At 43.5% G+C, this 25,051-nt stretch overlaps 1 protein-coding gene across 1 annotated transcript; it reads right to left on the bottom strand.

Annotated features, from left to right (window-relative positions):
- Nucleotides 1-2,806: 2,806 nt before the first annotated feature.
- Nucleotides 2,807-18,194, bottom strand: TEX48 (testis expressed 48). Its single transcript, XM_033859329.2, has 4 exons — nucleotides 18,026-18,194; nucleotides 6,747-6,869; nucleotides 4,311-4,439; nucleotides 2,807-2,910 (listed from the first exon to the last, which is right to left on the bottom strand). Exons 1-4 carry the CDS (start codon nucleotides 18,192-18,194, stop codon nucleotides 2,807-2,809), a joined length of 525 nt encoding a protein of 174 aa, XP_033715220.2.
- Between the last annotated feature and the right edge of the window lie 6,857 nt (nucleotides 18,195-25,051).

Consider the following 25,051-nt stretch of genomic DNA (forward strand, 5'->3'; position numbering starts at 1 on the left):
GAGGTAAGGTCCAGCTGTGGCTTCCATTATTATTTTTATTGTTATTATTTGAAAATCCTCTAAAGAAAGATATCACCCTGAGGCCAAGAGCCCTTTGACAAGTTCATAGGATGTGAGCCTCCCCCCATCTTTCTGTGAAGTGGCTTCTAAATGCAGGAGGTGACATTTAAGGAGCATCTTTTATGTGCAAAGCACCTGCTGAATCTGTTGCAGGAAACAGTTCCAAGACATAAGGAACATAGGGTTTTCTGGAGGTTCCCTGGTTTCCTTTCAGCCATTGTTCTTTTAACTTTACCTGCCACATATTTCTAACCTCCTTCTGGATGTGGCCGCCTGGATGTCCCATAGACTCATTTAGCTGGACATAGCGCAAGATGAAACGATCTCTTGTGTGTGGTGAACTTGGCCTCACTACCACCCCCTTCGCAGTTCTCTGCATTGCAAAAGAAGTGAAGAACTTCATTTTGCAGAATCTTCTTCCCTGTGTGGTTGCGAGTTCGAATTGGCCAGCTTTACCTGAGATATATTTTGTAACTTGGGGCTCTCGTCTCCATCTTAGGGATGCTGACCTAGTTCATACCTGTATCACTGTCTGTCTTGATTGCCTAGGCAGCCTCATTTTGGATGTCTGTATCAGTTAGGGGCCAATCAGAAGACAGAAAGCACACAGTAATTTGAATATAAGAAGTTTAATATAAAGAATTATTAACTTTAACAGGGGGTTGAAATAATGGATTGGTGAATAAGAAGTAAGAGCCTGTAAAGGATATAGAAATAATAGGTCTAAGGCATAGCCACCACCACAGGGCTGAGATAGAGGCCTCATCTCCAGCTGAGATATGGACCTTGGGAAGGACATGGATGTGGCCCGTTGGACGCAGAGAAGTCTCTGAGATGCCATGTTGACAGAATGTTCTAGAAATCTGCCCTCTAAGGTGCTAGGGAAAGCTATCACAGAGAGATGGAGGCACTACCCCATTTGTTGGGGGTAAGTCACCGGGAGAAGCTGCTGGCTGCTAAGTGCTGTCGACCACCATATACAGCAGGATCTGGGTGCTGGAGAAGCCACGTGAACTGCCAGAGCCAGATACCCAAGGAGCTACAAGTGCTGCTCCCTGCTCAGTGAGCTCCGCGGAACAGAAGGAAGGCCCTTCCTCTTCCAGTATCTCCAGCACCGCCTACTGACGAAGCCTAACATTGCACTGGCTGCCGAGGGAAAAAGATTTAAAGGGCCCAACTCCAGTTTCGAAGAACAGGCAATGAACTGTCAATTTGGAGCCAAAAGCAATCACTGAATGTCATTCTGCCATCATTGTGAAGGGCAGCATAACTGGCTGGTTACGAGTGTCAATTCTGGAATCAGGTGTCCTGGGTTCAAGTCTCAGCTCTGCCATTTACTATTAGTGTAATCTTCAGAGACGTGTTTAAGTTCTCTGTGTCTCAGTTTCCTAATTTGTAAAACCAGAGTAGTAACAGTACTATCCTTGTTGGGTTATTATGCTAAGTGAGTTGATATTTATAAAGCATTGAGAAGAGAAATATACCAGAGTTATACACTGCTGTTATCGTTATTGCTCACACTTCTTCAAATTGCACATCCTTCAAATGGCAGCCAGGATGGGCTTTCCATTGTAGGTATGAATCTCAGTCTATAATATTGTGGTATAAGACATCATCTTCCTTTATTCTCCTCTTCAGTGCTGGGGGCAGACACAGGGAGTGCTACTGTGTTGTCTTAACAACTCACCATGTTCATATTGCAAAAACCAGAAATATGGCTATGTCATTTTGTTGCCTAAACATTACCTTCCCTGGCTCCCCATTACCTTCTGGACAGAGTCCAACTTTCTTCTTCTGGATACGAGGGTCTTAAATCTCTGTCCCCCTCACCTCTCCCAACACCCTGGCTTAGGTTTTCACTTTCGTCTTTCCAAGCGTCGAAGTTCGCTACTTTATACTCCTGCCAGCTTGTGTCTCTGTTTTCCAAATTTGCTTATTCTGTTCCCTCCTTCTGGAATACCATTCCCCTCTCCTCTTTGCTTGGCTAATTCCCTTTCAACTTTCAAAAAACTCAAGCACCATCTCTTCCAGGAAGGCTTCCCCAAATCCCCAAGTTGTCTGTAAGGTGAAGTGATATGCTTCTGTGCCTGGCTCCCTGGCTAAAGTTGAAGCCACTTGGGGTGTCTGGCATGTTACGTTTGCATGCTCTGCGTTTTAGCACAGACAGCTTTCTACAACTGCATGGGCTGTGCATTGCATCACTATAGGGCTGCTTGTTGCAGAGTTGTGCACTACCTTGCCCACTGTCCACTATGACCCTGAGCACCAAATTGAGTCCCACAGTAGGCGAGCAGTATTGTGCCCTCAAGCTCTAGACAGTTATTCCAGCATCTATTTATAGCTGCCCATTGCTGACCAGCCTCTCCTAAGTACTTCATTAGGTTGGTAAGGAGTGACTGAAAGTGTTTTAGAATCAGACCTCATTTCTTAACAAGAGATGCCTAATTCTAATTGTTCTATATTCAAGGGAATCTCAGCAGTAGGGCTGAGAGAGGGGAATAGAGGAGGGACCCAGGCCTAAGATGCAACTAAGGACTTTAATTGGAGGCAGCTCCTCTGCAGTGGCTTCTCCAGGAGCCGAAGTGACTCTTGTTGGAGGCACAGGGATGGCTCAGACGTCTTCTCCTCCTCTGGGGAGTTTCCGAATCAGTCTTCATGGCCCCTGTTCACCGCCCCCTTCCTGCCGGAGACCCTCCAGCAGCCGTGCAGCCTCGGAGACCTGCGAGGGGGCTGCCGTCTAGAATGTTCAGGGACTCCCAATGAGGCATGGCTGTAACGGCCAGCGATCCTGGGAGTAGCGGCTTAGGTTTCTCTTGTGAAATCCTCTTTTGGAAACATGTGATTTCACATCTGAAAGAAGAAAGGGAAAAATCACACTGAGTGAAGGCTTTGCTCTGGGCCTGGGGGGACTGTTCTGGTCGCCTCCATCCCTGGTCATTGTCAGTTCCTGGAATACTGTGTGAGCCACGTGGATCCTGGCCTGGGACGCATTGGTACCCCATTGGAGCATTCAATGACAGCAGGGTGTCTTGCAAAGTGCAGTGGCCTGGAAAATAGAAGAATTGGGCCCATAATGGTTCTGACGTTAACACTACTCTCTGCTGGGCCTTTGGAAAGTCCCCTCCCACTGTGGGCCAAAGCCTTCTCTACACAGTGAGAGGTGGGTTTATTTTTTTTTTTAACATCTTTATTGGAGTATAATTGCTGTACAGTGTTGTGTTAGTTTCTGCTGTATAACAAAGTGAATCAGCTATACATATATCCCCATATCTCCTCCCTCTTGCATCTCCCTCCCACCCTCCCTATCCCACCCCTCTAGGTGGTCACAAAGCACCGAGCTGATCTCCCTGTGCTATGTGGCTGCTTCCCACTAGCTATCTATTTTACGTTTGGTAGTGTATGTATGTCCATGCCACTCTCTCACTTAGTCCCAGCTTACCCTTCCCCCTCCCCGTGTCCTCAAGTCCATTGAGAGGGGGATTTTTAAACTATGCTCCATGGAGCCCTGTGGAGGGGAGGGGAGCTAGGGGGGCTCCCAGACCCTCACCCCCAATTCGAGTAGAGCAGGACCCCTTAGATTTTTTATAGAAATTGGACTTTGAAATTTTGTTTGCCAGGAGGGTTTAGCTGTTACGAGAATTCTGAGGTGACTGGGCTGGATGACGCTTACCTCTTAACAGCCAGCCTAATAGGGTGGTTGTGAGCTACGTGAGATCACCTGGGTACAGTGTGGGTGCCCATCAATGGGGCTGCATTCCTTCTTTCTGGATGTGGCTACACTCCAGGAACCAGAGGCATTTCTCCCCCCACTGGACTACGCTCAATCCACAAGCATTTTCTGGCATGTTTATTTGCCATGTACCTGGTTGAGTTTGGAGGAACAAAAGTGATGTCGGCCCTGCCCTCCTGGCACTTATCGTCTGGTGGCCGAAGCAGACGTGAAGCAAACAATCACGTGCAATACACATATGAAGACAGTGCCACAAGGGCTTAGAAGGAAAGTATGGTTATGTGTTCTTTCTTCCCAGACCTCCTGCTCCTCCTGCAATTCCCAGCTCAGAGGGTCCTGCAGCCAGGTCTTAGACCCCTGGACTCTGTCCAGTGTGTCCTAGAATGTGACTGCAGCTTCCTGAAGGGAGCAGTCCTGTCACCCCACTTAGCTCAATATCAAATTGGGGTTTGGTCATTAGGGCAAGGCCCCCTCCCCCAGAGTTTCCTGGTCAGTGTTAGGACCCCAGTTTGGAACTCACCCTCAAACTCACTGCTGCTGAAATAGGATGTTCTCTTTTCTGGATGGAGCAGGGAGTTTCCCCAAATCACGTGGGACGCTTCATTATCTTGCTTGAGATTTTGTCCGTCAAGCTCATCCTTCTGCAGACCTGGCAGTGGTAATTCCACGTGGTCATGTGGGGAGGCTCAGAGGTGAAGGCGTTTTGCCAACTGGAGCAGGGCACATGGACCAGTGGTGATTATCGTGGGGTGGGGAGTACCTGAGTCTGCGTCCTCTAGTCTTCTGAGTTCTCTGCCTCATAAGCAGGCACTGGATTCAAAATATGTATTCTTTTTAAAATATAAAGTTTACTTTTTTCCTGTTTATAAATATAATGCATACCCATTATAGAAAAGCTAGGAAATATTGAAGAATATGAAGTAGGAAAAAAAGCCCCAAACACCCCTCCCCTCAGATATGATCACAGCTCCAGTGTTTGCCTATATGCACATTTCTACATAGTCCATCACATCCTGTATATTATGCATGCATTTTACTTTTTACATATCATAAACATTTTTCTCACGTCACTAAATTTTAAGAATTTTATGGATAATTCAGGATTTATTTAACCAATGTTCTATTGTTGGGTGTTTAGACTGCTTTCAAATTTCACTACCGTAAATACCATTGTGATGACCACTGTTGTATTGAAGGCTTTGTTTTGACATACTCCTAGATTCTTAAAAGAATAACATACAATCTTGTCAACAGACTAAGCTGTATTCTGTAATAAACGACTGTCCTTTTCTAGCCGCATACCTTGAACAAATTGCTTCACCTCTCTCTGTCTGTGTTTTCAGACCTGCAAAATGATATATCCATTCTGGATAATCAGGTCCACTTCTTAGAGTTATTACAGAGATTAAATAAGATCACTTTTCTAGTGTGTAAGCTCTGAAACAGTAGGGGACTTATCTGATCACAGCTGGGTCCCTTGGGCCTCGACAGTGCCTTGCATGTAATTGGGGCTCAGTAATTATCATTATTATCATCTTGGACAAAGGGACTGACATTTTTAAGTTTCTTGGTTTTTATCGTGAAATTATTTTCAGGGGAAGTATTTTAAAGGCCCCTGCTATGGATTGCTGGCAAAATATGCCATGAGAATTTTTTTCCTGCCATTGAACTGTCCTGTCTCCTAGTAGGATTGTGCCAGCTGCCTGACCAGCCTCCCTGACCCCACCACTCACCGCCCAACTGCGTGTTTGTCAGTCCTAGCTTTACCTGATCTTGACAATAATGCTTTTTTTTTTTTTCTGTCTGAAATTGCTGATTTTGACCCCCAGTCTTCTCCACTATGACCTTTTTTCCTGGATCATCAAGAAGGATGTAATTACAAACTGAAGGTCAGGATGCCTTCTCTCTCTCTCTCTCTCTCTCTCTCTCCTCTTATACATGGTGGCCTTGGAAACTGTGTGTTCCAGATGCTCTGACTAAAGATGAAAATAGATGTGTAATAGACTTTGCATGAGCAAGAAATACACTTTCATTTCATTTAAATGATTGAGATTTAAAGGCATATTTGTTTTAGCAGCAGAGCCTATCCTATCCTGGCCAGTACCTATATACCATAGTTTCCATTTGTTGACCTTTGTTGAATGCCTACCTAGTGCAAGCCCTGTGCTTGGTGCTTCTATATATTCCCTCATTTAATCCTCCCAGTGATCCTGAAAAGTAATAATACAGTATGGATATCCCCATTTTACAAGTAGGGACACTGAAGCTCAGAGTGAAAGGGTACGTGACTTGCCCAATTCTGTGGCAGAGCTGATTGGATCTAACCCCAGCCCCAAAGGCAGAGTTTAACTGCTATCTTTATAGTCTTTAGACAAGTGATTCTCAGACTATGATGTATGTTCAGGTTTCCCTGTGGGTCATGTTAAAACGTAGGTTCTGACTTGGTAGGACTGGAGTAGGGTCTGAAAGTGCAGCTTTAACAAGCTCCCAGGTGATGCCAATGTTCCTGGTTCATGAATCACACTTTAAGTTTCAAGATTTTTAAGCTCTATTGTTTATTTGTTTATTTATTAATTTTTTTTTTTTTTTTTTTTTTTTTGTGGTACGCAGGCCTCTCACTGCTGTGGCCTCTCCCGTTGCGGAGCACAGGCTCCGGACGTGCAGGCTCAGCAGCCATGGCTCACGGGCCCAGCCGCTCCGCGGCATGTGAGATCTTCCCGGACCGGGGCACGAACCCGTGTCCCCTGCATCGGCAGGTGGACTCTCAACCACTGCGCCACCAGGGAGGCCCTATTGTTTATTGATTTGGATACTTAACCACCCAATCTTCACCTCATTTTGGGTTGGAATTATTCAATCAAAAGCTGAAAGAAATCTGAGGGTATCTCAGCAGGAAGGGGGATGAGCAAAATGAGGCCTCGAGAGGCCAGGCAGGGTGTTTTTGCCTGGTACCTACCATGCTTTGATGGCTGAAGCTCTGGGGTTTGACTGGGGATCTTGGAGTCATCTGTGGCATTGGGTTCCTCACAGCATTTGCAGCATATACAGAAGATCTTCGAGGCCAGGTTTCGGTGGGCTGCTGTATGAAAGAAAGGAATGGGGCCTTGGGTTCTGGGGCCTGAATTCCAGATGCCCCGTTGGAAATTTACTGTGATGGGGTTCCTACAGGGTCAGCCTCTCCCAAGGTATAATAACATTTCCCTCTCCCAGATCTCTTGTAGCTCCCCACGGCCAGCAGGCCCAAGCCCTTCAGCCTAGGTTGCTCTCTCTTATACAAAGAGAGATTTTATACAAATCTCTCTATTTTATACAAAATTTTATACAAAATTTTCTTACCCATGGAAAGGAGTTGAAGCCTCTGTTCTTCCAGCTTTGCTTGCAGGGGTGCCTTATTGAATCAACCGATCTTGAACTTGAGCCCAGTTCCCTGGGCAGGGCTGTTTCCTAAATAAACATACGACTGTGCATGAAAAGTGCCAGTCCTTTACCTGTGCTCACACTCCAGGTAGGATCCCACTACAGCAGAATCCCAGCCCATGCGGAAATCCACGTAAACATGCTTGGCTTTTAACCAGATCTGTATTCTACCCCGTTTCTAGGGGTAGGTTCCTTAACCTTCTCGAGCCTCACTTTTATCACGTGGAAAATGGGAAAAGCAGTGCCTACTTTGCAAAAAGTAAAGGTTTAAACATACGAAAAGTGACCCCTGTGGTGATGGGTACACAAAGTGCCCAGTCAGTGGTCATTGTATTTCCTTTCCCTTCCCTTCATGTAGCTCATTGGCTCCAAACTATTCTAGCTGGTCCAGGTCCCATGAGAACATGGTGATGAAGCACAGTCTTATAGATGTAGGTCCTGGTTCTGCCACCAACTTGCTGTATGGCTTTGAGTAAGTCCATGCTTATCTCTGTGTCTCAGGCTTCTCATCAGTAATAAGAGGAAGTTAGGTTAGATGATCTCTTCAAGGATCTTCCTAGTTTGGGTGGTCCAGAATTACAAGGCCTTGTTTTCATCCCAAACTCCTTTCACTGTGTATCAACTTTTCCAGGTCTCTGAATGCTTCCTGTTCTCCCTTCCCTTTCTGTGGCAAACCCCCTCGTAGGAAATTCTTCTCACAATACCCAGCTCACTGTGTGAGTTGTCTCACTCATGGGCATTTGCTTCTCATTTTCTCTACTCTCATACCATCCAAGCCACCATCAGCTCTTGCCTGAATTATGGCAGTAGATTTCAAACAGATCTTACTGTTTCTTTTACCCTTGACTTCTTAATAATTAATACAAAATCTCTAACTTCCTGCACATAAGCTATTCAATATAGCACAATTTATATACTGTGGCTAGACACAGCCAGCAGACTAGACACATACGATGTCCCCATTGTGTGGGATCCTTGGACCAAGAGGGGCACTTTCTGGGCCCATTTAGCTTCAATCTCCAATAGTCCTTTGGATCTGCTGTCAAGTGAGTTTTTCATCATAATTTGATCTGTGACATATTTCTCTGAGCTCTCTTTAATGGATCTATTTTCTTAGGATTTATAAGCAAATAGAAATTAATATAAGGCAATTAGATCTTTTGTTTTGGAGATGCACCATTTAGCAAATATGCTTGCCATTAATACGCTGATTCTTCTGCTGCTTGCTATAGTTTCAATCTTCATCTACTTATATAAACTCTTGCTTCATGGGCTTTTGTTTTGTTCTAGATTGCCTTATGTATGTTGAGTGTAGAAGGAAGTGCTTCATAAGGAAGAAATGAAAACATAAGTCTGACCTACCTCCACCACCAGGCAGCCCTGGGAACTAATGGTTGGAGGTCTGTTAGATTGGTGGTCAGTTTGTATAAAGGAAATTGCTAAAACTTTGCCTTGGGTCTCTCCAAACCTTCATGAGCACATGTCCGTCTTGGTAAAGCAATGAAAAGTCACTTTTCTCAGCCTATATTTTGGAGTTAGTGATTTCTAGGGCATTGATCATATGAAGCCTTTTAGGTTCTCCTTGGCCAAGGAATTCAAGATGTCATGCATAGTACAAAGTTTTGACTAACTGTAGTGTATTCTTTCCTGTTTGTCATGGTCTCAGCTGCATTAAAGTTGCTTCCTCTTCCCTGGAAAAACTCTTGCTTTGTATATATACTCTCACTGAATGTACTCTGATGTGCTTATCTTAATTAATGGCAAAATTTTGCTAGATGACTTAAAATTACAATGGCCATTATGGCAAACTTTCAGTGTCAAAAATAATAGATTTTAAAAAAAAATAATAGATTTAAGAGGGGCGGTAGAAGAGAGAGAAGACAAAAACACCAAACAGTCAGTAGAGGGCTTCTTTGACTGATATGCTCTCGCTCCAGAAAGAAGAAAAAAAAATCTTACCACTACTCAAACTTGAAACCTACTTGCCTTGCATGTCTCCCTCTCTCCACCTAGCTTTATCTCTACCACCCACTTAAACTTCTCTTGTTCCTTTCCCTAACTACCTAAATAAACTTTCTTCATGGTGCATTTCTCTAGAAAAGAGAACAAAACATTGCACAATATTCCCCTAAAACTCCTGTACCAGAAGGTGGATCCAGAGAGGTTGAATTTAAAACCTGGGTGAGAGCTGAATTGAGGAGAAATATTTTAAATCATCTCAAATTTTGGAACAACAGAAAGTTGCTGTCTAGTTCAGGATTCTGTTATTGTTACTTATTGCCCTAGACTACCACATTTGTATCAATTAGTTAACTTAATTGTTAACCTTCAACAATGGAGCAAAATGTTTAAAAGCAGCAGGATGGGAAAGGCCAGAAGATTTAAATGACCCATCTATGCATAATTCCAAAAAATTAAGGGCTTGAGAAGTTAAGAAACACAGAAAATGCACCACATAAAATTATTTCAAGAGTTATTTCAAAAGGTAAAACCTTTTTCTTAAGGGTAGATTGGGCAAAGATTCAGAATTGAAAACTAAATCAAGATGAATCAGTAGGAGACTGAATAAACTTCAGGACGTTCTGGGGTAGACGAACAGCTTAAGGGAATCTTTTCTTCTTTTCTTGCAGAGGACTCAGACCTGAAATAGTGAACTTAGATACAATAAATTGGAATGAGAAATGTCGACTTTGATCTCCTGATTATTTTCAAATAGTCCTAAAAATTAATTAGAAATCAAAATAACTTTAAGCCCTCTTGGACCAAAAGTTCCTCTGTTCTTAAAGAACACGGAGCCTGTGGATGAGGACACGTGTGTGTGTGTGTGTGTGTGTGTGTGTGTGTGTGTGTGTATGTATATATATATATATATATATATATATATATATCAGCACTCTTCTGTTCTTCCTCTAAACTCCCAAGGAAAATTGATAAATAAAGGTGGACAGTAATACTGCTTGATTGTTGACATGGTTTATTTCTTACTGGGAAATCAGACTCTTCAGTGCCAACCAGGCCTAAGACCTACTGTTCTTTGTGATGACTGTGTGCCTTTCCAAGTGTGCAACTCCCGGGCACACTCAGTGGACAATGTTTCTTACACAGTGTTGGAAGGGAAAAAAATCCTTCATGGGGTTGTCAATATCCCAGACTTCTGAGAACAGTGAGCCCTCCAAAGGCGGTGGACAACACAAGGGGCTCATTTTCCTTCACCTTGACTGACGTAGTACGCAACACAGCCCACATCCTAGGGCACAACTGACCAATTGAAAATTCTTAGCTCAGGGAATAATGGATAATAGAATACCTTTGGATTTTATTTTGGCTAATCGGGGGATTATGCACCATTGCTTTCCCTTCATGCTGTACCTTGATTAATACCACAGGTGAGGTTGATCTATATCTAAGCCCAAAGAAAAGGCAACCTGGCTATTTGAGGTAGACACAGGGTATCATTTGAAATTTATCTTCTTCCGTCATACCTGGGAAATAGTTATGATTCTAGACTGCCTTCCACACTCTCTTAAAAATTCTTTTGGGCTTCCCTGGTGGCGCAGTTGGTGAGAGTCCGCCTGCCGATGCGGGGGACACGGGTTCGTGCCCCGGTGCGGGAAGATCCCACATGCCGCGGAGCGGCTGGGCCCGTGAGCCATGGCCGCTGAGCCTGCGCGTCCGGAGCCTGTGCTCCGCAATGGGAGAGGCCACAGCAGTGAGAGGCCCACGTACCGCAAAAAAAAAAATTCTTTTAATTATTATTGTTTGTCTCACAGTCATTCATTGGCTGTTGTCCAGAGAGTGGAATACTTTTATGCGGCAACTGTTTCAACTTCTGGCTCCACAGATGATTGAAAGACAGAAGCAAGAAGACATCAGGCTGGCTGATGCTCCAACTGAACATCAGATCTCTGTAAGTGGAAAACTGTAACTGTGTCTTCAAGGAAAGTGGCCAACAGTGGTGAAGATCTGGACAGTCCCTGAGGGTCTCTCCTGAGGCTTTGGTTGAGGGAGGGCCGAAAGGGGGAGACGAAGAATAAAAAAGGAGTTCCCACACTCCTAAGCGAAGACTGATTGCTTTGTAACCATGGTAACAGATAATCACCAGAACCTGTTTAAACCCGTTTAATCTGTTAATGAACTTTTATCTTGATGACCATTCTCCTGAAAGTAACATCCACAGACAGTACTTCATGGCCTATGGCCTACCACTCCTAAGCACTCCTGCCTCTGAAATACCACCTGTCCATGAACTCAGTGCCTCCACAAACCCCTTAAATATTAGCCATTAGCTTTGTTCAGAGACTTTGTCATCAGAGCATAGTTCTCTCTTGTTTAATGAGAAATAAATTCAGTTTTTGTTCCACACGTTGAGTGGAGGTCTCTTCTGCTAAAGCAGCTTATAGGTACATAGCATCTTGGAGATCATTCTGTAGTAGCAGCTCAGCAGATATTTTCAAATATAAGTTTATCTGAATCTAGCGCTGATGCTTTTCATATCTTTACTCCCCAGCAATTTCCCGAGAAACAGAGGGGAGTAGAACCACTTTTTCCTCTAAGCGTTGGTGGCCAAGAGTTTTGAACTTTTGAGCCCCTTCAGAAACGGAAAGGATATTAACACTGTAGCAATTACAAGCACGTTCTTTGGGGTATAATTCCTAAGGATTTACAATTTGTTAGCTATGAAATTTAAAAGAATTTAACTTTCCTGAACTTCTGTTTTCTTATCTGTAAAATGGGAATGATAATAATATCTACCCTAGAATGTGATTGTGAGGATTAAATAATCCTCAGATAACTAATGATGGAAAGTGCTTAGCACAGCTGTCTGGCACGTTGTAAAGGCTCAATAAATGTAAATGCTGATGCTGATGCAAATGTGGAGTTGATTTTGGTTAGGGCAGGGTGGGTGTGGTGTTCCTTGCACTACCAGCGCCCTCCTCTAGGTGGAAGCAGGAGCCAAAGAAAAGGGCCCTTGGGTTACCCCCAGTGGGCTGTGAACTTCAGGTCTTCAGTGACCCCACAGAACTTCGACCAGAGCAGGAAAGATCAATGAGGTCAAACAGGAAGACTTCTGGAGCTGGAGGAGCCCTTAGGGGTCATTCAGCACAGGTGGGGAGACTGGGACCCAGAGAGAGAAACAGTGGGGTCATGGTAAGAGGGATGGTGTCTGCTTCCTGGAGCAACGTGAAAAGGTGCCCAGGAGTGATGGAGACATTGTCCCTTTAAGTATGAAACAATATCCCTCCTGCTCTCAGGTCTAACTTTTGAGCCTCACTCATCTGCGGCTGGCAGAGCAGAGAGGGAACTATCTGTGATGTCACAGGGCCTGGGAACCACGGAATGTTGGGGGCAGAGGGGTTTGGACTGACTGTAAATGCAGGGAGGAGGGAGGATGTCTGCTGATCCTCTCTCTAGTGGTCCTTCCCTCTGTCCACAATGCCATGCTGTCCTTTGGGGCACTGGAATGGAAGTCCTGGTGCCTCTGGTGAAAGCATCTTGAGGATGGCTGGGCCAGAAGGGGGCGGTATAGCACTGGATGCAGAAGACCTTGGTCCACATTCTGTGTCCGTAGCCAGCAGGGTGGTAACCTTAGGCAAATAGACGTCATGTCTTGGTTTCTTCCTCTTTAAAGTGGGAATAATGGGACTTGCCTGGTGGCACAGTGGTTAAGAATCCGCCTGCCAATGCAGGGGAGACGGGTTCAAGCCCTGGTCCGGGAAGATCCCACATGCTGTGGAGCAGCTAAGCAGCTAAGCAGCTATGGAGCCTGTGCTCTGCAGCCCACAAGCTCACAGCTACTGAGCCCACATGCCACAACTAAAGCCCGCGTGCGCCTAGAGCCTGTGCTCTGCAACAAGAGGAGCCCCCACTCTCTGCAACTAGAGAAAGCCTGCACGCAGCAACGAAGACCCAACGCAGCCAAAGTTAAAAATAAATAAAGTTATTTTTAAAAAGTGGGAATAATAATTATTTAATTTTAAATGATATTTTTAGGATTAAATGAGGTCAGGTAAACATTTAACACGGTGCCTAGGTATAGTAAACATTCAAGAAATGGTTGTTATTAATGATATGTGCAAATATAAAGTGGCATTCTCTTCCCAAGCTATCTTTCTGGAAAATTGAGTCCTGACAAAATCTCCCACCTTTGGGGAACTCTCAGTTCCTTTATTTAGGACAACCAATTTCTATTTGGGGAAGCCAAATTAGGTTAAAATGTTCTCAATCAGTGCTATCTATGGATGCTTCTAGAGGTCACCTGATACAAAAGGAACAGAAGCCAGCAAAACTTCAGCACAGTTTTGGATGTTCTGTTGGAGGGGTGGATTGGGGTTCAGGTGGTTACTTTCAGGAGAATGGTCATCAAGATTAAAGTTTATTAACAGATGAAATGTGTTTAAACAAGTTCTGGTGATTATCTGTTACCATAGTTACAGAGCAATTGGTCTATGTGACCTAAGCCGTACTAAGTATTCGACAGTGGTTAAAACAGTCTTTTAAACCTCAGTTGTAAAGAAGTACTCCTAAGTGGTAATATTGAAGGTTCTCAATTCTGGCTGCCAGTGAGATTCATCTGAGATGTTTTTTAAAACATAGGAATACCCTCAGGCCTCACTCCAGATAAATTAGAATCCTTGGGGATAGCAGTGGGTGAAGCCTGGGCATCAGTAGTTTTACAAAGCTTTCCAGGTGATTCTTATACGTAATCAAGACTGAGAACTACTAAGTTACATTGTGGAGATGGCTAATTACACACTTAAGCAGTGATTCTCTGCAAAGGCTGCCCTTAGGGAGGAACATTTAAAAATGCCACGCTCAGGGCTTCCCTGGTGGCGCAGTGGTTGAGAGTCCGCCTGCCGATGCAGGGGACACAGATTCGTGTCCCGGTCCGGGAAGATTCCACGTGCCGCGGAGCGGCTGGGCCCGTGAGCCATGGCCGCCGAGCCTGCGCGTCCGGAGCCTGTGCTCCGCAACGGGAGAGGCCACACTGTGTGAGGCCCGCGTACCACACAAAAAAAAGCCACGCTCAGTGCCCACTCTATAGGCCAGTAAAATCACTATTTCTGGGCATTGGTAGTTTTGGAAAGCTCCCCAGATGATTTTCCCCCATCACACTTGAAAAAAATTGAGATATAATTGGCATATAACGTTGTATAAGTTTGAGATGTACAGTGTGTTGGTATGATACATTTATATATTGCAGTATGATAACTATGCAATAGTAGTGTTAGCTAACACCTTTACTGCATCACATAATTATTTCTTTTTTGTGTTGAGAACAATTAAGATGTAGCCTCTTAGCAACTTTGAAGTTTATAATACAGTATGATTTTTAACTTGCAGCCGGCATTGAAAACTAGTGACCTACAGAACAAATTTTAAAAACCTAACTTTTCTTGATGCTGTATAAATGTATTTTTTTAGCTTTTCAGGAACAGTATTATATATGGATTCAATAGGACTATTTTTCAAATAACTTAGAAATGAAAATATACTCTGGAAACCTGTGTTTGATGAAAATTGTAAAGATACTGATGTTAGAGGTATGTGAGAAGCATTTGAATGAAATTGTTTCAGAAGATGGGAGAATGAGGATAGCGGTATTTCTAAATTAATATATTTTATAATATATAATATGCCATTGTATACGCACATCCTGTATTGAATCCTTGTAAATAGATGTTTGGTTATTTCACCTATAGCACAAAACATTTATATATTCAGGTTGGCCAAAATACTTAAAAAGAAATCTTTGCGTGGGGAAATTGGGAGATTGTCTTCTGTTTGGGGTGGTTTACCATTCAAGCTTAGATCTGGGGTAGGAGTCTAGTTAGCAGGTTCCTGCACTAATTCCTGGTCCAGGTAGAGAATAATGAACTAAGGCACTGGCCTAAGATAAGTGGGTGGATTTTGAATCTGGTGATTCCAGAGGGTATGGGCTCTGGAGTTGGGCTGCCTGCATGAGAAACCTGCTGTGGCAACTTGCTGTATGACGTTGGCCAAGGTCATTTACCCCTCTAATCCTCAGTTTCCTTACCTTTTTTTTTTTTTTTTTTTGTGGTATGCGGGCCTCTCACTGTCGTGGCCTCTCCCGTTGCAGAGCACAGGCTCCGGACGCGCAGGCTCAGCGGCCATGGCTCACGGGCCCAGCCCCTCCGCGGCATGTGGGATCCTCCCGGACCGGGGCGTGAACCCGTGCCCCTTGCATCGGCAGGTGGACTCTCAACTACTGCGCCACCAGGGAAGCCCTCCTTACCTTTAAAATGGGAATTATAATAGCGTTGATGGGAGGAATACATTAGACCAGCCATGGAATGTCATAAGTGTATAGTTGTCCCTCAGTATCTGCGGGGGGAATTGGACCCCCAAGGATACCAAATCTGAGGATGCTCAAGTCGCTTATATAAAATGGTGTAGTATTTGCATGTAACCTAAGCACATCCTCCTGTATACTTTAAATCATCTCTAGATTACTTATAATACCTAATACAATGTAAATGCCATGTAAATAGTTGCTGGAGAGGTGCAAATTCAAATTTTGCTTTTTAGAACTTTCTGGATTTTTTTTTTTTTTTCTCCGAGTATTTTCTGTTGTGGTTGGTCGAATCTGTGGATGTGAAGCCCTCGGATGTGGAGGGCTGACTGTAGTACCTGGTAGAGAAGCATTCAATAAATGTGGCCTGTTACTATTATTATTTGATACTGAGAGTGAAGGGTGAGTCTGGGCTGATGCTTTCACACCTGTGGATGTGAAATTAGAGAATTCAGGAAGAGTACATTTTGGATAAGGATAAATTTAGGTATTTTGTTTTTGTTTTTTAAAACAACTTTATTTTGAAATAATTACAAATTCACAGGAAGTTGCAAAGAAACTTGCAGTTTCTTTATTTTTTAATTTTTAAATTTTATTTTATATTTTTATACAGCAGGTTCTTATTAGTCATCAGTTTTATACACATCAGCGTATACATGTCAATCCCAATCGCCCAATTCATCACACACACACACACGCACCCGCAGCTTTCCCCCCTTGGTGTCCATATGTTTGTTCTCTACATCTGTGTCTCAACTTCAAGTGCAGAGAGTTTCTATGAATTCTTTACCCAGTCTCCCCCAATGTTAGCGTCTTGTATCACTAATGATATCACAACCGGAAAATTAACATTGGTGCGATCCACTAAGCTCATTCGACCATTCACCAGTTTCGTACGTACTCATATGTGTGTATGTGTGTAGCTGCATGCAGTTTTATCACATGTGGCTTCACGTAACTGCCACCACAACCAAGACACTTAACTACCATCCCCACAAAGTTCCTTATGTGCTACTTCTTTATAGCCACACCACCCCCTTTCCCCACCATCTCTAACTCCTGGAAACCACTAATCTGTTTCCCATTTCTACAATTATGTCATTTCATGAATGTTCACAAATGGAAACATGTATCTTTTTGTATCTTTTTGAGTTTTTTTTCAAAAAACTCAAAAAAATGTATCTTTTTGAGTTTCTTCTTCTTCTTTTTTTTTTGAGGTACGTGGGCCTCTCACTGTTGTGGCCTCTCCCGTTGCGGAGCACAGGCTCCGGACGCGCAGGCTCAGCGGCCATGGCTCATGGGCCCAGCCACTCCGAGGCATGTGGGGCCACTCCGAAGCCCCTCTTTTTGAGTTTTTTTTTTCACTCAGCATAATTTCCTTGAGAGTAATCCAAGTTCTAGCATGTATCAATAGTTTATTCCTTTTCTTTGCTGACTCATAATCCACAGTATGCATGTACCACAGTTTGTTTAACCAGTCATCCAGTGACAGATATTTGAATGGTTTCTAGTTTTTGGCCATTACAAAGAAAGCTACTCTCGGGGCTTCCCTGGTGGCACAGTAGCTAAGAATCCGCCTGCCAATGCAGGGGACACAGGTTCGAGCCCTGGTCCGGGAAGATCCCACATGCCACGGAGCAGCTAAGCCCGTGTGCCACAACTACTGAACCTGTGCTCTAGAGCCCGCGAGCCACAGCTACTGAACCCCGCGCGCCTAGAGCCCGTGCTCCACAACAAGAGAAGCCACCGCAATGAGAAGCCCGTGCACCCCAACAAAGAGTAGCCCTCGCTCGCTGCAGGTAGAGAAAAGCCAGTGCGCAGCAACAAAGACCCAACGCAGCCAAAGATAAAATAAATAAATTTATGGAAAAATACATAAAGCTACTCTGAACATTCATGTACTAGTTTCTGGGTGAAAATAAGTTTTCACTTCTGTGGGGTAAATGCCCAAGAGTACAATTTCTAGATTGTATGGTAAAGCCATTTTTAGTTCTAAAAGAAAATGCCGAATTGTTACCAGCCCTTCCAAGTTGGTCCCCAACAGGGGTCTTCCTGCCTAGTGTCGCTCGCGCCAATATAACTAGACTGACCTGGGTTCAGAAGCAAAGGAAAGTTTTATTCTTTTTTTTTTTTTTTGCGGTAGGCGGGCCTCTCACCGCTGCGGCCTCTCCCGCTGTGGAGCACAGGCTCCAGACGCGCAGGCTCAGCGGCCACGGCTCACGATCCCAGCCGCTCCGCGGCATGCGGGATCCTCCCGGACCGGGGCACTAACCCGCGTCCCCAGCATCGGCCGGCGGACTCCCAACCACTGCGCCACCAGGGAAGCCCCAGTTTTATTCTTTGATCAAAGAATGCAGAGCTGCCAGCTCCCGCTCTAAAGTCTGCGCTCCGCCCGCTCCCGCTCCCCAGGCCATCAGGGCGGGGCTGCTTTGCAGGGGGTGGGTGTGTCTCTTCAGCGGGGGGCGGGGCCGGAGTTCTCCTGAGTCTCGCGCAGTTACGCTACTCACGCTCCAGATCACAGTGCCGGGTGCAGCGTCTCTGCACGCGGCCTGCTGCAGCCATCTTGAATTGAAGTGTCGTGCCGCGCTTCTGCATGGCCCCGAGGTGCAGTGTCGGGCGAAGCCCTTTCGCACTAGGAACTCTGGTCTGAAGTGCCGGGTGGAGTTCTCTGCCCATGGTATCCTGTGAGAAAGTGAAGCTAGACGGGACACAAAGAAAAAGAAAAAAAGGTTAGACTTTATTTTATTACCCAGATTCTATTTTTATTTCTCGGGAATTGTGAATGGGCTCTGCTGTTGACCAGGTTATTTTCCAGAGGGACTGTGCCATTTTACATTTCCACCAGCAACGCTCCTCTTCTCCAGTGTTTTTTTCGCTGTTTTTTATTTTAGTCATTCTAATAGGTGTGTCTTGGTATCTTATTGTGATTTTAATGTGCATTTCCCTAATAGCTACTAGTGTTGAACATCTTTTTTTTTTTAAGAAGATGTTGGGGGTAGGAGTTTATTAATTTATTTTTGCTGTGTTGGGTCTTCGTTTCAGTGCGAGGGCTTTCTCTAGTTGCGGTGAGCGGGGGCCACTCATCATCGCGGTGCGCGGGCCTCTCACTGTCGCAGCCTCTCTTGTTGCGGAGCACAGGCTCCAGACGCGCAGGCTCAGTAGTTGTGGCTCACGGGCCTAGTTGCTCCGCGGCATGTGGGATCCTCCCAGACCAGGGCACGAACCCGCGTCCCCTGCATCGGCAGGTAGATTCTCAACCACTGCGCCACCAGGGAAGCTCTGAACATCTTTTTACATGCTTATTAGTCACTCATACATCCTCTTTGGTGAAATGTCTCTTCATGTCTTTTGCCCACTTTCTAACTGGATTGTTTTGAAAATTCAGTTTTTAAAATGATAGCTTATTGAAATATAATTCATATGCCATAAAATTTATACTTCTAAGGTGTACAAGTCAGTAGTTTTTAGTATATTCATAGAATTGTGCAACACTGTTCAATTCCTGAATATTTGCATCACCCCAAAAGGAAACTCCATGTCCATTAGCAGTCACTCTCCATTCCCCCTTCCTTCCAGCCCCTGGCAACCACTAATCTGCTTTCTGTCTCTATGGATTTGCCTCTTCTGGACGTTTCATATAAATTAGATCATACAATATGATTTACTTTCTCAAGGTACCTCCAGGTTGTACCATATATCAGTTCTTCATTCCTTTGTGTTGCCAAATAATATTCCATTGTATGGATATACCACATTTTGTTCATCTATTGATGGACATTTAGGTTCTCTTCACTTCTTGGCTCAAAAAATACTGCTATGAATATTTGTGTGCAAGTTTTCTTGTGGACATGTGTTTTCTTTTATCTTGGGTATATATACCTGGAAATGAATTTGCTGAGTCAGATAGTAACTCAATTTTAACTTTTCAGAAATTGCCAGACTGTTTCCAAGGTGGCACTACCCTCAGCAATGTATGAGGGTTTCATTTGCTTTATATCCTCAACAACACTTGTTATTGTCTGTCTTTTTTACTTTAACCATCTTAGTGAGTGCGAATAGTATCTCATTGTGGTTTAGATCTGTATTTTCCTAATGGCTAATGATATTGAGCATCTTTTCATGTATTTATTGGCCGTTTGTATACCTTGATTGGAGAAATGTCTGTTAAGCTCCTTTGCCCATTTAAAAATTGGACTGTCTTTTTATGGTTGAATTTTAAGAGTTCTTTATATATTCTGGATATTAGACCGTTATCAGATATATGGTTTGCAGATATTTCTCGCATTCTGGTTTTCTTGCATTCTCAATGTGTCTTTTCACGTTCTTGCTGGTGTCCTTTGAAGTACAAAAGTTTTTAATTTTGATGAAGTTCACTTAACCATTTTTTCTTTTGTTGCTTGTGTTTTTAATGTCATATCTAACAAATCAACCACCTAACCCAAGGTCATGAAGATTTACTACCATATTTTCTTCTAAGATTTTATAGTTTTAACTCTTACATGTAGGTCTTTGGTCCATTTTGAGTTAGTATTAAAGTAGGAGTCCCAACTTCATTGTTTTGCATGTGGATGTCTAGTGGTCCCAGCACCATTTGTTTAAAAGACTATTCTTTCCACATTGAATTGTCTTGGTCTTGGCACTGTTGTCAAGAATCAGTTGACCATAAATGTAAGAACTAAAATTTACTTCTGAGAATGTTGCATTTGATATTGTAAGAGAGAGTCAAATGACGGTTTCCAGAAAGGTCAAATGAGTGTGGTAGATGGCACTGTTGGCCCCAATTCTTTACCCCTGCCAATGGTCATACGTTCTCCATGGCATCATCATAAGCAAAGTGTATTTCCCTGTGTTTGATTTTGGATTTGACTAAGTGACTTGCTTTGGTCAATGGTTTGTGGGCAAAAGGGACAGTATTAGAGTTTTGAGATTAGAATTCCTAGCATGTTGCCACTTCGGCTCTTGCTCTTCTGCCTCTGCCCTGACAGACTATGTCCCCATTAGCCCATTAGTCCCAGAAGAAGAATGAGAGACATAGATCAGAGTCACTCCAGGCAAGCAGTCAAGCTAAGTCCAGCTTAGATCAGCCAACCCCCATTCAACTCACAGACAGTTAGAGGCCTTGGGACGTTTGCTAGGCACAGGCATTCATATTTTCCCAAAGTGTGGGACGCAGTCCCCCAGTGGGAAGTGCAATGATTTAAGGTCAAACATGGACATGACACTATATAGCATTGAATCGTATCATGAGAGAGCAACTCCCTTTTGAGTCCTCAATTACATAAGGGGAGAGAGAAGTCTCTGCTAGGTGTTACCCACTCTGTAATGCCTCCAGAAAGTTGACAATCTCCCTTTATAACAACAAAAAAAAAATAGCCTGCAGGCTCAGAGTCTTTGCAGGTGACAGCATCATACCAGGATTTCAGCACATTATTTTGTTTTCATTCTGTTTTTTTATGTTGACCTTTTCCATTTGTGGTACATTTGTTTTAGTGTAAAATAATGAGATGGTTTAAAGGAAAATATTAAGGGAATAATAGTAGAGATACTAGGCAGATCCAACAATGTTATGTGAATAAATGCAGTTTAGGAAATACTGATTTGATATACAACATCATGTCTATGACCTATATAATAAATATTAAGAGAGATTTATGTTTCTCTTCTAAGCAGCTTGTGGAAGGGCATCATTTTATTTATTTATTTATTTATTTATTTATTTATTATTGGCTGTGTTGGGTCTTCGTTGCTGCGCGCAGGCTTTCTCTAGTTGCGGCGAGTGGGGGCCACTCTTAGTTGTGGTGCGCGGGCTGCTCATTGAGGTGGCTTCTCTTGTTGCGGACCACAGGCTCTAGGCGTGCGGGATTCAGTAGTTCCGGCGCTTGGGCTCAGTAGTTGTGGCTCGCGGGCTTGAGAGCGCAGGCTCAGTAGTTGTGGCGCACGGGCTTAGTTGCTCCGTGGCATGTGGGATCTTCCTGGACCAGGGCTCGAACCTGTGTCCCCTGCATTGCCAGGCAGATTCTTAACTACTGTGCCACTAGGGAAGTCCCAGGGCATCATTTTAGTTGTAAACTCATCTCTTGCCCGTACTTTTTGAGCTGAAAATTGGGTTTATTCTTTCAAAAAATGTAGGCTTCTCAATTTCCAGGAGTCTTAACCCCTAGACTCCCTTCAAAGCCCCAGGGTGATGGTAGCAAATAAAACCCTTTTGTGGCTCTTACATAATTGATACTTAAGAACCTTTTGGAAAAATACTCCTCTGTAATCTCACATTCTAAAAATAGGCTTGACTTTTGGATTGCTTCTAAATAAAAACATATTTTTCGATTACACTGGAGACAAAGAAAAAAACTTTCCAGTATCTATTTGAGACTTGTGGGAAAACGGAGAGAATCAAAGTTTCACTGTTCTCGGTGAAGGTTTTGGTATTGAAATCTTGTCATGTTGGCTGACTTTTGAGTGTGATGGCGGTGGGGAGGAAGGAAGGGTAAACATTGTCACCAGTCATTTAATATGTCACTTATTACTCAGATCTGACACTAAATGCAAAGGCTTGCGGCAGGAAGACGAAGCTCGCATCACCGTACATGCTGTGGTCCAGGAGAACATCTCTGAAATGCTATGGCTTCTCTGAGTAATTACTGAATCATCTCTTTATTACAGTGAAACTTCACAGTGACACTATTTGCTGTGGAGCAGAACCAGAGGGCTTCATTCTGGGACTTCTTGGGCAGCAACTAAAATGGCTTGGCTTCCAAAGAGGCAAGGCATGTCCCTTTACAAGTCCCTGTCACCTGAGCACAGCCCACAGGACAATGCTACAGTGTAGGCTATTTCTCAAGAACTCCCTCTTGGTGCTGAATTTTGTTTTTTCTCCCTCCTCTTTTGAAACAGTGGAAAGAAAAGAAGGAGCCATGGGCAGTGTAGGGTAGCATGTAATCCAGAGTTAAACTGTGGTCTTTCCCTATTCATTCAAGGATGTTTTCCCCTTACACCAAGTCATCTGCTAGGTCCATGGTCTAAAAAATTACTTACCCTATGTGGATTCAGACTTCTGCCTTTCCCATTCACGGCAAATCACTTCCCTTCTTTGAGTCCCATTTGCTTATCTCTGAAATGGGACCCATAATTCCCACCTCTCCCAGGGCAAGAAGAACGGGCATCTATGAAATTGCTTGTTGAACTGCACCATGTGTGTATTTTGGAAGAACATCTGTGCCTTCCCCAGTGTCTCACCAGGCTGTCTTTATATAGCCACCCACCTCTCTGTGCTCTCTTTGTAAGCTTTTGTGCTCACAAGGCACCATCATATTACCTGACCCAGAGGGGTATAGTGTAACTTGACTGAACGATAAAGGGGGAAGCTTGATACCTCACCTTTTTTTCCTGACCTTTGAACAGCAATATTGTTTATTATGTCTCTTTATATTACAGATCCCAGCAGAGTGCCATATACATGTGGAGGAGGGTACATAAATATACTTTAATTGGATTTGAGTAAGAATCTATATTTATTGTTGCCTCGATGCTTGAAAGAAGTAAACAGAGGGGATATAGGAAAACATACTCACACAGTGTCAAGCTATAGGGGGATAGAGAAGAAGTATGTTACAAGACAAAGGACAAAGTCTTACAGAGAAAAACATTTAACAAATGAGTTGAGAAAGAGAGATTCATGGTTTACAAATCAGTGGATTTGGATTTATCTACTGGTGTATCCACATACGTTCTTCCAGTATTTTCTCTGGTCTACTCATGGGCAAAGATGCACCATTAGAATTGATAATACATCCATGTGCAACGTACAGAAAGTCTTCCATTTCTAACATCCAGCCACCTGAACTCCATCAGTCATCTCTTCAACTGGATAAATTACAGGTTGCTCTTTGTAAAGAAAGATTGGAAACTACCAGTTTGGAGTTCCACCCTTTCCATGGTGATTCTCCACTTAGCCTTATAACTGATTTCAAGACAATTTGCCAACTTCCCAGGCATACGGAAGAGATTATTTCTTAAGATTGTTTTAAAAAGCCCTAAAAAGTGAAATCCAACATTCTCAAAAACTAGTACAATAACACAAATCCTTTGACTTTGGCAGGGATGCCGGAGTTCTACAGGAGAACTTATGGGCTTCTCCCATGGAAGTCAGCTAGATGCTGTGGGTTAGAGGATCCCTGGGGCCACCTTGCCTAAATATAGGCAAGAGTCATTTTATGGGGAGTTAGCACAATAGTAACATGAGTGGAAACTCTGTGCCAGGCAGTGTACTAAGGGCTTTGTTTGGGAGAAACTACCTAGGATGAAATATGACCTTGTACATGTTATGTGGTTTCTCTGAGCTTCAGCGTTCACGCCTCTAAATGGGGTCAGAACACCTAACTCTCAGGAATTTTTAAGGATTTGTTGAGACATTGAACTCAAAGTAATAGGTACAGAGGAAACACTCAATACCTAATGTTGCTGTTTTCTTGTTATTCATACATTTCATACAAACTTCAGGCAGCCATGAATTTCATGGCAGATGGAGCATTCCGCCTGGCCCTGGGCTTTGGTGCCATTTTGAAATTTTCTCTTCCAAAGAGAGAGATATTTAAATTTTAAAGGAAGAGGATTTCTGAGTTGTAAACTAAATGAGTCTGATTTATAAAAGTAGAACAATTTTGACTGCAAATCCAATGACAATGATTTCAAAGTAGATAAAGACAAAGCCATAGACCTAGGCTTATTTTGGAAGAAGAGATTCTTATGTCTATCAGATGGAAGAGACTTTTACTCTAAGATTTGAAAACCTCGTAATATTATCCTAACCTAGAAGGGAGTAAGTAGTTTCTTTCATCACAGAATTGTAAGGCTTTATAAGACTTGTAGAAGAATTTAATTAGACTCTGAGCAAAGGTTTATTTCCTCTTTATAAAGTGCACATATGGGCTATATAATTTGATGGTGGTAAATTAAAATGTGTTTGTTCTCTATTCCCGCTCCAAACAGGGTCACATAAATGTCGCCTGGCTGGATTTTGAATATCTGACTGCTCCCTTCACAGATCTTTTTGGATCGCATAGCTTCCTTGCACTGGGTCAGGAGCGGGCGTTGAGCGGTGTAAATTGATCTTTGTTCTCTGACCACTACTAGGGTTATAGCTAAGATCAGCCTTAGGACCTCCTGGGCTCCCGAGACAGCCACTTCTATGCAACTCAAAAAGTAGCAATGAGAGAGCTCAGGTAGATCTCTCTCTTTATCCAATGCAGGTTTATATTTGGCATTTTTCCTTTTATTCACTAAATGCTTTCAGACTAAAGAGGAGATGTCACCTGGGTTCATAAATAGGTATATCTCTAATGGAAGGCTAACCCACTCAGAATCTTCATTCTATGATTCTGGAAAGGGAAGAGCCAGAAGGAGATTAAGAGGCCATGCAGACCAACTCTCTCCTTTGCCCCCATTGTATAGGTAGGAACACTGAGGCCTGAAGAAGGAAAGAATTTTCCCAAGTTTGTAAGTTGAGGTCCTGGTTGACCTATGATATGGATCTAGGT

The sequence above is a fragment of the Tursiops truncatus genome, chromosome 6 (assembly GCF_011762595.2).
Source record: "Tursiops truncatus isolate mTurTru1 chromosome 6, mTurTru1.mat.Y, whole genome shotgun sequence".
NCBI classification, from domain to species: Eukaryota; Metazoa; Chordata; class Mammalia; order Artiodactyla; family Delphinidae; genus Tursiops; species Tursiops truncatus.